Source organism: Aulonocara stuartgranti (genome assembly GCF_965226115.1).
Source record: "Aulonocara stuartgranti genome assembly, chromosome: 14".
NCBI classification, from domain to species: domain Eukaryota; kingdom Metazoa; phylum Chordata; class Actinopteri; order Cichliformes; family Cichlidae; genus Aulonocara; species Aulonocara stuartgranti.
In genome coordinates, this window is record NC_138950.1 from 1,788,576 (window position 1) to 1,801,922 (window position 13,347).

General features: G+C 46.7%; 1 protein-coding gene across 5 annotated transcripts; it reads right to left on the bottom strand.

Moving 5' to 3' along the window:
* Positions 1 to 981: 981 nt before the first annotated feature.
* LOC309687416 (P2Y purinoceptor 14) lies at positions 982 to 13,268 on the bottom strand. 5 transcript variants are annotated; one of them, XM_082502406.1, is made up of 3 exons: positions 13,157 to 13,268; positions 11,878 to 12,036; positions 982 to 2,612 (listed from the first exon to the last, which is right to left on the bottom strand). In XM_082502406.1, the coding sequence occupies exon 3, from the start codon at positions 2,608 to 2,610 to the stop codon at positions 1,561 to 1,563; it is 1,050 nt and encodes a 349-aa protein (XP_082358532.1). In that variant the 5' UTR covers positions 2,611 to 2,612; positions 11,878 to 12,036; positions 13,157 to 13,268; the 3' UTR covers positions 982 to 1,560. The 5 variants fall into 5 exon arrangements, with proteins under 5 accessions (XP_082358532.1, XP_082358530.1, XP_082358529.1 ...); XM_082502404.1 differs by having other exon boundaries at positions 11,878 to 12,044; positions 13,157 to 13,251; XM_082502403.1 differs by lacking the exon at positions 13,157 to 13,268 and adding an exon at positions 12,566 to 12,674.
* Positions 13,269 to 13,347: the final 79 nt, after the last annotated feature.

The window sequence follows — 13,347 nt, forward strand, 5'->3', positions numbered from 1 at the left end:
TCATCGGCTGGCTGTGATCTCTTCACCTGTGCGGTGACAGCGACAGGTCTGGCCTTGCTCTCAGCGTTCACCTTATCTCCCCATCTCTTCCAAGTAATCGGTGGGTGGAGCTGACCCGGTGATTAAGGATGCAGCTCACCTGAGCAGGTCTGGCAGCCCTGCTGAAAGCTTTCACGGGCTCTTCTCCTCTCTGTCATGCTGGCTGGCTAATGGAGCGTTCGGTTTCTCTTTTGATTTTGCACGCACACAATCGCTCTTTGATTCTCTGACGAAGCTCGGCACTGAGCTGGAATCTGTGGGAGGATTCGGTAACGGCAGACAGGGAGGTAGATGTTTGACTTTCAGATGAAGTCATGACCCCTGCCTGGTCCCGGCTCCCCCTCCCTCTCCCTGTGTCTCTCTGGTGTGAGATACTCACTGCAAACAGTTCTGATGTGATGATTTTGAAAATGCTGCTGCTCGAGGTTATATGCTGATGGCTGCTGTACAGGAAGGAGGAATTCCTCAAATGATACTAACGAGCATCATGAGCTTAACCTGAAGCTCCAACTCCCGTCACTGCACACTGTCCAAGTTTATCCTGCACGTCTGCTGCTGTCATTGCTTTATCACATCTGTCTCTGTTTATGATCAATGCTTATCTGCGTGCTCACACACACACACACACACACACACACACACACACAATACCTTTACTGGGAATGTCATCAGCGCCCCCTGCTGGTCACAGGGTTCCATTACACTCCATTTTTTCCCCTTTAACTTTGTGTTTTTGAGGAACAGGTACTATCACCTCATTTAATTTACTTTAAAAAGAGGGATTTTAAAATGTCAGCAAAATAGTTATTAATATTTTTTATCCCACTCTGCTGCTCCTCGTGTACCTGCAAACAAACATGTAATGACAGATATGACCACCTGATGGCAGCAGAGAGGCATCAGCTGCAGTGAGCAGAGATTGAAAACATGACTAAATAGGAGTTATTTTAGAAGAAAGAAAAGCTTTATTTAAAATACAGACATCATAAAGCAGTTGTAATGACTCTGACAGCAGGAACACTATGACATCACAGTCAGATTGCTGCTCGTCCTGCGGTTTGACACGAGCTTCTAAAAAGAGGCGACTCGTGAGCAAATCAGCAGATTCTGCATGAACGGACTTTAATGCTGCAGGTTTGATGCCCACTCATCACAGTTCAGTTTCACTTCCACGTCAACACTTCCTCTTCCTCGCTGACCTTCCCTGTCCTCTCTGTCCTGCTTTTGGTCAGAACAATAAATAAAACCAAGAACTGAAGCTCTGAATACTTCTCTTATGTACACATAAAGGGATAAAAATATACATTCATGTCTCTTTCTATTTTACACATACAACTCCTGATTTACACACTTTTCTATCAGACCGAGAAACAAACAGAAGAGAGCAATTTTATTACAGCAAATAAAAAAAATACATGATTTCAGCTTCAACATTTAGGTTTTGCGTCTCCTCACGTCTCCTCAGGGGTCTTCTCCTCTCCTTGCCGCTGCCTTATTTGCCTTGTCTCCCCTCCTCGCCTTCTAAATGTTGCTCAGACTCTGCGCCGTGGTCAGGGACCTCCTCCTCCTCCTCTCTCGCCGCGACACTTTTCTCAGCAGCGATTCTCTGAAGGTTCGGCACATGAGGAAGTAGATGATGGGGTCGAGGCAGACATTGAGTGCTGACAGGAAGAGCGTCCCCTCTTTCACCTGCAGCAGCAGGAAGCGGGCGTACCGGCTGAAGCTCGACTCCGGCATCTGGCTCAGCGTGTAGGGGATGCGGCAGACGTGGTACGGCACGAAGCAGATGAAGAACACCACCAGGATGCTGAAGATGCTCCGGTTGGACTTGCGGCAGACGTCGCTGTTATCGCAGCGAACCCGGCGGTACGACTGGTAGATGCGGCGGGAGATGGAGGCATAGCAGAAGGCGAGGACCGCCAGAGTCACCCAGAACATTGAGACGCTGAAGATCGAGGACACCCGGTGCCACTCTTTGCCCAGCGCCGTCTTCAGATCCATGCACTTGCGGGCGTTTTCCTCGTTGGCTTCCTTGCTCGTCAGCAAGCTGTTGGGCATGAGGAAAACGGTGAGGAGGGTCCAAGAGAGGACGGCCAACACCCGGGCACACTTGGGGTTCTGCAGGTGGTGCAGGGAAAAGATCCTGGCTACTCTTGTCCTGCAGGAGGTGGTGGTGATGGAGGAGGGGGAGGTTCGGACAATCTTGACGTAGCGCTCGAGGCTAATTAAGCCCATGAAGAGGATCCCCATGTACATGGAGCAGTAGAAGATCACAGCGCTGTAGCGGCAGACGATCACGTGGATGTACCAGCCGCCGAGTTCCAGCTGAGCCACGATCCTGAACGGGTAGGTGCACAGCATGAGGAGGTCGGCCACCACCATGTTCTTCAGGTAGACCACCAGCCCAGAGTCGGCGGGCACTCTGAAGAAGATACAGGCGGCTCCGCCATTCAGAAGCGAACCCACCAGAAAGATCACAAAGTAGAGCAGGGGCAGGATCTTCAGGGTGAAGACGCTGTTGAAGTCTGCCGTCTGGTTGGACAGTAGGCTGGTGGAGTTGTTGTGAGCCATCCCTGCAAACACGAAGAACACAGTACGAGCTTTAGGACGATTACAGGAAACATTTTTCATTGGCATTAATAAAACGGGAGAAATCAGTGACAGAGGTGACGCTCTGTGGCTCCACCTGCAGAATCATTCTCTTTGAAATGAGTGATAAACGTAATCGTCACTTGGAGGAGGTGGACAGACTCTCTGTGGTCAGTGTTTGGTTTCCACTGACAGAGCTGCAGACTGTCTGCATGCACCACCACAGCGGCGTCATGGCGTTATGACAGAGCACAAAGTAACGACCGCTGAAGGCCTGAATCTGCATTTGTGCTTTAACCCATGTTCAGTGTTACGTTGTTTCTGTGCTGCTCGGCTGAAAAAACCTTTTGTGTTCATGCAGTGAGCTGCTCTGTTTACACTGGGCACGTGCACAAACAAGGTTTCACGGACGCTTCCTTTGTCCTGCTCTTCACGCACTTCCCTCCGATCCTGATTCATCCCAGTCCAACACGCAGCGCTCTCGTCCTTCATCTGCGCTGTGAAAACACTTACGGTCGGGTTTGACAGGACAGCACCGGCTGCATCGTGTGTTCCCGTGCTAGTAAAGTTATTTTTAACCTCAGATTTCTGCTAGTGGTCATTCCTGCACTAACCACACAACCTGCTGGCTTTAATTCCACCTGAAACACTATTTGGTTTCTTGTGCACCTACACCAGTCAACAGAAGCTGTTAGTGAATAAGAAATCCTGTGTGGAGATGGACACTTCCACTGTGGATCAGAAGAGCCGATATGAAGAAGGATCAGACAGCAGTTTCCATTTCAGGGAAGCAGCTAAACTCCTGATCAGGCAGCGTGTGGCGTGTCCCTGCAGTGTGCTGTTCCTCTTTTCCTACCATCTCCACATTGCTGATTGTCTCATAAAGCCACTGAATGCCCACAGCTTTAGAACGAGGATGTTTACTTCCTGTGCCAGAGCCACCAATAAATGGCCTGTCCCTTTGTTTGCTGCAGCTCAGAGCGAGCCACAGGGGACGATCATGTCGACTAAATGCACCAACGTGTTATATTATCGACCCTTACGAGGGTCTTTTCAGAGAACAAGAACAAACATAAAGTTTTTTTGATATCACATCACTCCAGGAAGCAGGCTCAACAAACTCTGAGTTCAAAAATAAACCCGGGAAAGGAATCCACTATCAACGGAGCGCCGATACCAGGATTCCCCAGACTTTACCCTGATATAACTTCATGTTAAATTAGACTTTAACCATCCATCCACTCTTTTATAATTATAATATTTCTGACTGTCTGAGGCAAAATTTCCCCGATTCAATTAGAATCGAATCGTGGATTGAATCGATTCGGGACCTTATGAATCGAATCGATTCTAGAAATCAGTAACGATACCCAGCCCTAGTTGCAGGGCTAAGACTTTAACATTGCTTAAAATAATGCCGATTACATCTTGTGAACATCTGCTCTGCCAGCTGCCTGCACTGTTCGTCTGCAACCCCAAGCAAACCTAAGGCGTGCTGGACTCGAGCTTGGTAAACCAGCGGTGCACTTGACTCTCCTCCACATCCATAAAGTGCGCTACAAACACAAACAGCTAACAGTTGGATTTTCCTGTTTCAGTGCAGCTAGCGATGGGTGGAGAACCACTTACTGCTGACGGGTGTGGACAGTTTAGGATCAAACCCACTTCTGTTGCCACGGGCAGCGCAAAAGTACCCCTTAGACTGCTTTTAGTTTAGTTTCCTTGTTTTCCACTGCATCATTGATTCTATCACTAGTTAGCTAACATAAGCTAATGTAAGTCTGTTAGTGGCAACCAACCAACCACATGACAGCACTGTAGTGGCACAAGATGGCGCTACAAACTCTGAAGACGTCAGCTTCATAGACGGACTTAAATAAGACCGTTTTTTAGAGCAGGAGGCAAATTAGCCTTTAAACATGTGTGTGTCATGTCCACTGTAACACCAGAGCTCAGCTCAGAGACGTTAGCTAAGCCTGGTTCCTGGACCTGCGTCCTGGACTTCGTGGACTCTGCATTCTTTTGGGATACAAGTTCCCAAAGTTTGCATCTGTAGTATCTGATCATACACACTGAGAGGATGCTGACTATGCAATAACAGCTGCAAAGCTTCTGCTTTTACCTTTGACAGGCACAGGACGTGGTGCAGGACCTTCACTGATATTTCATGTTTATGAGACTTAAAGGGAAGTTTGCTTATAACTCCAGCCATTGTGTGAAGGCTGTAAACATTCACAGGAATCATTTGTTAAGTAAACGAGTCTCATCCAGCTCCCCGATGTCATTCCTGAGCATTTGTTTGTTTGCTGTGACTCAGTTATGGAAACAAACTCACTTCTTTGAAACTGAAGCTCTCACGAATCAGACCAGCAGACCCCATTCGTTCTGACTCGATAGTAAAACACTCATACTCAGTAAAACAAGAGCATCCATTTCCTGGATGGTCTGAACCACACAGTGTTTGTCGGGCACAAACAGTGAAGGTTTCAGTGTCAGTGACTTTGATTGGTGCAGACGAGGCCAAGCACATCACTCCGGGCCTCCTGTGACAGGACTACATCAATGCTGTTATTACAAATAGAAATTCACCTCACCCACCCAGGTGAAAAAGGTTTCTGTATCAGGCTGTTTCTTTATCCACTGTGGACTGACTGCTGGACCAAAGCACACAGCATGTTAAACCATGAGGCAGGTGGGCTTCAGCAGCAGAAGACCACACTGAGGCCACCTAAGGTCACCTAATCCAGGTCTAAGGATAAGATTTACCAAAGGGGGAAGTTAAAAACTTAATCTTAAGAGTAGAGATAGTCTGTCTCCTGAATCCAAAGCAGCATTTTGGATTAGCTGAAGGCTTTTCAGGGAGTTTTTTGGACTTCCTGATAATAATGAATTACAGTCGTCCAGCCTGGAAGTAATAAATGCATGAACTAGTTTTTCAGCGTCACTCTGAGACAGGATATTTCTAACTTTAGAGATGTTGCACAAATGGAAGAACGCAGTCTTACATATGTGTTTAATATGTGCATTAAAGGACATTAGGTACCAGCTTGCAGAGCAGGACAGACGCAGCCAGGCTGCCTCTGTGTTAGCCCAGTCGACCAAAGGCAGAGACAGCAGCTATGCTGACGGTGGTTATCAGCGGCCTCTGTTTATCCAGGCTCTCCGAGTCAGACTTTCACTCTTTTCCTGCACCAAACCGACCAATTGTGTGACACCTACTCCAGTGAGAGACTTTCACAGAGCAGATCTATGTAGAATATAAAAATATTACAGACTGTGGGTAGTTGTTGCTACTTGCTGGCCACAGCTTTATTTTTAGCACTTTAAACTCGTTAAATCAAACTTAAATGCGTCAGCTGCAACAGATCAAAGTGAAAACCAGAAACAAACTAACAACAAGCTGAAGGAAGGAGGGGAAACAGGCGACCCAGCACAGAGTAAACCAGAAAAAACTACAAGCACAACAAAACCAGATATTCTGCTAATCTGGGCTCTGATAACTGACCAGGACCAGTATGTAACCAGTATGTAACCAGTATGTAACCAGTATGTAACCAGTATGGATAGATTTGTCGGCACATCCTCACGAGTTTGGGGATGTGAGAAGAAATGAATCCACACATTAACCCTCTGTGGTTTTTTTGATACCTTTGGCGGTGTGGATGGTTTGTTGCTGTCATTTCTTTGGTCGCTGTTTTTTCCACTTCTCAGCATGCATGTGAACGCACCCCCACACACACACACACACACACACACACACACACACACACACACACACATGTAGGTTAAGAAAAAGAACCCTTTGGTTTAGCATGAAAACATGACCACATCACTTCATCTGAATCTTCAGTGCAGCTCGACCACAAACCAGCGGCTCTTCCTCTGCAGCGTCAGTACAAACCCTGTTTTTGACTCTGTGGTCAGAAATAAAAGATCAAACTGACACAAAACACAACTGAAGGATTTCTGAGTAAAACATGAAGTCAGCCTCAATCATGTCACAGAAGTGTTTTTCCTTGCAGCTCTGACTGTTATATTTCTGTAAGCTGCGCGTCCTGCAGCAGAATCTGTCCTCACGCTCGGGCTCCTGCGTTCGTGCGCCGTTACATCCTGACGTGTGTTTGTGCGTGTTTATGAGCTTGTTTGTGTTTGTTTTTGGGCTCGTTTTCTCATACTGTTGACATTACGTGACATGTTTCCACATTCTTGAATCAGTAAACCAAACAGAAACCTGCTGGATGAAACGACATTAATAAAACAGCACATGCCGCCAGCCTGTGCAGGTATAAGCGAGCAACAGCTGGCACACTTATATTAATGTGGAAACCACAACCGAGGTTACAGTTGGCTGCTGAAAATCTTTCTGCAGCCGCTCGTTTAGAGCAAAACTGTTGAGTTCATCTGATTCATTTGCACCTTTGAGCTCTTTTGAACATCCTGCTCTCCGTGTGTTTGTTTCATCCATGCATGCTGCAGGAGAGCGCAGCTTCTGCCCTCACACTTCGCTCTTTCTTACAGCAGCTGGGAGCAACGCATCACCACAGCGTGGCGTTTACATCTGCTGTTCACACTCGTGACAAATATCCCATCAGCTGAGGAGATTACCGACAAACGTCCTCATCTGATGGTGATGCGCTTTTTCAGTTTTCTAAAACTTTCTGAGCTCTTCTGATGTTTGATCACTTCTAATCTCCCTTCCTTCCTTCCTTCCTTCCTTCCTTCCTCTGAGATATTTAAAGAAAAAAAGTTTTGAGTGTTTTCTGTGCGTGTAATAAGTTGGCCTGCACCGATGTGAGCTAATGTTATCTAAATGTCAGAGTTGCCTCACTCAGGTTTGCAGCTGAAAGGTCAGATCGTGTGTTAATGTTTCCTTCACTCAACAGAAAAATAACCTTTACAACATCCACAAAGTTTTATAAGTAAGAAGCGCTCTGAACGCAGAACAAAGTCACATGAAGCAGCTGAGCGAGCAGAGAGCAGCGTGGTGGAGCATTCTTCCCCTGTGACGGATTTATCCCGAAACAGTTTGTTTGAGCCTCCGGCAGGTTTTACTGCTTCTTCGGGCTCCGGAGCCTCGGTGAGCCGAGGTCCACCACGCTGCCTCCACACGCATCACGCCTCTACAGCTACACCTCTCTTACATTAATCACAGACTGACCCAATAACACAGCTCTGTCATCAGCTTAAAGGTGCATCAGATGGTTCTCTCACCATAAACTCCAGATGTTGCTCAGGCTCCCATACAGATGTTGCCTTCACCTGTGGTCTGCTTTCCTGCTCTGTGAATGGGAAGCTGAAGTGCTGCTGACAGCTGAGTCTGAGCTGTTATAGTCTGCAGTGGACTCCACTTCCTCTCTCTCTCTCTCTCTAACCCCCCTCCCCCCGTAGAGGAGCCCTCCTCCTCTGTGTCTGACTAACACGTCTATGCAAACATGATAACCCTGCTCCGACCGTTGCATGTTACAACACACTGCTGAGGCCTCTGCATGACAAATACTCCACAAATGCAAAATCTGATGTGTTTGCTGCGTCACAGCTGGATGTTAGCAGATGTTTCTAATCACCTGTGAATATGGTGCTGATATGTGCGCTGGTGTGGACTGGGTAATGCGTTAGGAATGAAAGGATGCCCCGTCGTTTGAACTCTGCAGAGAAAAACCGATGCAGCAGGCGAGTCCGTTTCACTGCAGCAGCTGGTACAGCGTCAGGGCGTCGGTGACAGTCGGAGGTGCAACCTGCTGGTATTAGACCCAAACACAGTGTCGTGACCTCATGCTGCCAAAGACGAGGAAGGAAAAGGTCAGCGGCCTGCAGCTGTAAACCCACTCCTGTTGGGGTTGTCTCACACTGCCCTTTTCCATCAGTGCGTACTCGACTCTCAGGGTTTCCACAGGTGCAGGTACCTGGTACCGAGTACTCGACTACCTGCTCTAAGCAACCATCCAAAAATGTGATGTGGCTGGATTGGCTGACCAATGGCATCGCTCGATGTGTCATGAGAGCAACTCCTTCACAGTGCCGTCTCTGAACTGTGACAAGATTTAAAACCAGAACTCTTCACATGCCACGAGTGTCCAAAAAATGCATCTACGTGCCTGAGTGCACTGAGGCGCTGCCACGCGATTGGCCGATTAGAAGCGAGCAGTTAGTGCGACTTTATTCTTTTGCCTCTTTGATTTGTGGTTTAAACATTTGCCTTAGAAAGACCTGAGCCGACACGAAGCCAGCATGAGCTGAAAGTTTGCTTCTCAGGTTCATCTGAACTTTTTTAATCTGCAGGGATTTTAGTTTTTTCCTGTCATGTTTTAAACTGACATGTTTTCTGTCCCGACTTTGCTTCCTGCCAGCTTCATTCTGTTGTCACTGTTGTGCACGTCCTTGTTTTCGGGTGAATCCCTTCTGTAAACACTTCTCGTTCCAAGTTTGCATTTCTTGTAAGCTTCTAACCTTCTTCCTGTTGAGCTTTAGACCTTTGCCCCCCTCCCAGCCTGCACCCTGCGTTATTTTTGCTCGTCTCAGCCTCTTCATTCTGTTTCCTTTGTTCTTGTAACTGTTGGTTCTTTAATTGAAGCTTGTTTTTCACTTCCCTCAGAGGCCCGGGGTAATTCCGGGTCTGTTGGTTTGCATGAAATTAGTGAAGATGTGAAATATGAAACAGCTGCTTTACATGTATCAGAACCTCAAATTCAAAGATGGCCAAACAGGACATGGCGGCAGAAACCCGAGTGCAGAGTTTTGTCCTGCACTGTTCACCTGTCGCTCTGAGCAGATAACAGGATGTGTTTCAGACTATTTCTGGGCAGATGTTCTCACTGCATCTTTTTTTTTAGCTCCAGCGTTTTCCAATTTTAGCCTTTTAGATCTCTCCCTCTCTTCCTTTGTTCCACTATGATGGGGGCTCCTCCTGCACCTCGCCGTCCACTTCAAATCGTTCTTTGGGTTTATTGTGCATCAGGTGCAGTAATGCTAAAGTTCATCCATCCACTCGTATCACCCACAGGAAGTCGTTTTAGGATTTTAACCCGTGTTTTTAGGGTGTGGTTTTTAATTAGCAGGCGCTTCATCTTTACTGCACGCTGTCTTAATCTTCTGACTGGATGCAGCTCTGCACAGCAGGGTGAGCTGCCCCTGTGCAATTTGCAGTTTTGCATGTTGACCACGTGACTTTAACTTGTCCACAGCTTTGGTTGGTGACAATTATGGTTACGGGTGGGATCAAGAGAATAAGGCCCAAAACCAGGCTGCGAGTGGGTGATGTACTGCTGGAGTCCAGGTCAAAGGTCTCCAGACCAGTTAGTGACTCCTGGAAACCACCTGTTGCTAAGGAAAACCTGTACTCGTCTTTGTGATTGCGTTCATCAGTAGCATGTTGCTGCAGTCGTACTTTCAAAGGATTGTCTATGAAAGCTGGGGAGCGTGCCGTAGACTGGACTGGGCCGACCGCTGAGTGTCGACCGTCATAACTACAGTACATGGTGTTTGGGTGAGATGCTTTGTAACTTCAGTCACGATTTTCACCGAGATTTAACACAAGATCCAAACCACACTGTGCCACTGCCCAAACACAACATTCAAAGTATAAAAACTGTTCCTTTGTGTTACATTCATACCAAATCACGTGTTTGAAGCAGTTCTTTCTTCCACACATTGATTCTCTGTATGCCATCGATGAACGTAGAGATGCATCTTTGATTAATACAACATCTTTTAGACTTTCTGCAAAATGAAAAAGTTGAACCTGATCAAAGTCCTTTCTAAATGATGCTCATCAAGGCACCTTTGTAGGCAGAGCTGTGGATACAGTGAAGAATAGTTATCGTGACAGCGGCGCTCATGTGCCGACGTGTACACAAACATTTCTGGGGGATTTTCTGTTGACCGGTCCAGCAGTTTGTTTCTTTGTCATCTTCGGTCCTGCTGCGTCCGCCCACGCTGCCTCGCTCTGCAGGAGAATGGGAGGAAGAGGAATCCAGCAGGGAGGAGGAAGATATCAGACACGAGAGGAGGAAGTGGAGCATCTCTGTCATTTGAGCTGAAACAACACTAAACATCTGCACAGCTGCAGGGACGCGCGCCCAGTGAACGCAGCCCTGCTGCGCTGCGCTCAGCGCGCATTTACACTCACTCACATCTGTTTTTGTATGGTAACCTACATTTGTTCTGTACAGCAGCAGACTGTGAATAAATCCTCGTGGTTACCGCTAACAGCAGAGGATCGTGGCTCAAGAGTTGGGAGTTCGTCTTGTAATCGGAAAGTTGCCGGTTCGATTCCCGGCTCGGACAGTCTCGGTCGTTGTGTCCTTGGGCAAGACACTTCACCCGTTGCCTACTGGTGGTGGTCAGAGGGCCCGGTGGCGCCAGTGTCCGGCAGCCTCGCCTCTGTCAGTGCGCCCCAGGGTGGCTGTGGCTATGATGTAGCTGCCATCACCAGTGTGTGAATGACTGGATGACTGGATGTGTAAAATGCTTTGGGATCCTTAGGGACTAATTAAAGCGCTATATAAATACAGGCCATTTACTATTTAGTCACATTCACGCTGTCTTGGAAACTGTGAGGTTGCTTTAGGATGATTTCACATGTCTTTGTATTAAGCTGGGCTCGCTGACGGGGCTCTACCTTTTACTATAGAGGGCGCCGCAACCGTTGCTTGCCACCACTGACAAACAGCCCATCCCACTCTGAACACGTTAGTTTAACCCTAACAAACAGGATGGATTATGGAGAGATAAAAAGTCCAGTGGCTTTATTGTCATTCCAGCCATGTGCACAGTGAAGTGAGACAACATTCCTCCAAGACCACAGTGCTACAGATGACAGACAAACATGGGACCACAGAAAGTGCAAGTGTGCAAAAACTGCTAAAAACAAAAACAGTGCAACAGCAGACAGAAGTACAAAAGAAAAGTGCAACGATGACAGTGGGCTGTGCAAAAGTAACTCAGTGTGTGTGTGGGTGTTCCTGTCCAGCTATCTTTGTGAGGACCAAAATCTGCATTCTACTATACTTGTGAGAACCAACAGTCCCTTGTGAGGACACACTCACCGGTCCTCACAAGTTTGAAGCCTTTTTGAGGCTCAAAATGTGGTTTTAGTGTCAGGGTTACAATTAGGTTATGGTTTAGGGTTAGGCATTAATTTTTAATGGTTAGGGTAAGGGGCTAAGGAAACCATTATGTCAGTGAAGGTCCTCACTAAGATAGCTGAACAGCCTGGGGGAGGAAACTTTCTCAGTATGGCAGTGAGGGTACCTTTGCCAGAAGGAAACCGGGTGAAGTAGACAGAACAGCCTGGCTATGCTCTTCATCTCTCAGCTGGTCCTGCGTAGCTCTTCCTCATGTATCGCTGAACTTGTCCTGGTGTATCATCAAAAGCCTCTGAATCTGTCAGCCTGTCCTGACTGTGGACACCTGCCGTCCTCGGAGGAAATCAAACACGACAGTTAGCAGAATATTCAGAATTTACCTTTTTCTTAGACTCGCTTTTATAATTAATAATAATATTAATATAATTAATAACTTCTGCTGAGGTTTTGTTACAGTTTGGATTTGTCTGGGCCTCACGCTTTAATTTTTGCGCCCTCTAGTGGTTAAAATACTTCACCACAGGTGTTTGTCGCCCAGGGCTGGTGTTTAATCCTGAATGATTGTATTTGTCAGACCCTGATGCAGACTTGGAGTCAACACATGTTGGTCTGGTTTGCTCATTGAATTATTCCAAGAATAAGTCTGTTACATGATTTCATCCTGAAAAGATTTTTGTGAAATACTATTAGATCTCCTTCTGATTTCACTCTTTTGCTCACTAACATGTTTCAAAGATGTGTCCGGCAGCCTCGCCTCTGTCAGTGCGCCCCAGGGTGGCTGTGGCTACAATGTAGCTGCCATCACCAGTGTGTGAATGGGTGTGTAAAGCGCTATAGAAGTACAGGCCACTTACCATTTATATCCCCATCATGAAGTCTGTCCTTCTACAGAGCCTCTGCACATTCCCCACACTTTCATTTAGTTTCATTTCTTTTCATATTCTGAAGTCTGCAGATTTTCTCTGATCGGTTTCATTTACAGTCACGTGAACAGGACTGAAGGAGTGGAGTAGTGGAGAGCTGCAGCACTTTCACTTTAAAGATCAGAGGCTGACATCAGAAAATGACCTTGCGATGGTCACCTGAATATATTTTGCTGAGGTCTGAACTTTGAATGAACCCCTGCAGCCGCTTCTTTCTTTTCTTTTCAGCCATTCTGTCGGACATTTACCTCTGGGCTTGGGATCATCGGTCTTATTTACATACAATATTTTAAATAAGGCCATAACAACAACAACAACAACAACAACAATAATAATAATAATATGTCCTATTGAATAATATTTACAGTTTTCAAAAAGCCAAAAAGTTTTCTGAATTGATTTGCCTGTAAAGAAACAAAGATACTAAATGCAGAGGTGCAGGCTTTGACTTTAAAATTAAACATACTCCAGTATTCCTTATCTCTTTTTAGTTTTTAATCAATTAACTTTGTTTTTATTTACCTTTAAAAACAAGTCTTCGTTTTGTTTTCTTCTGTTTTCCCCCAGGAACTGGTCTTCGGTCCTGATCTAGTCAGACTCCGGGCTTTGGTTCATTGTGTGCCCCGGATCCGGCGCTCCCGGCCGGGTTTCTCCGCGGGTAGACCGAGGCCATAACGCGGCCATTATGCCCCGCCCCTCTGTCCGACCTCCGG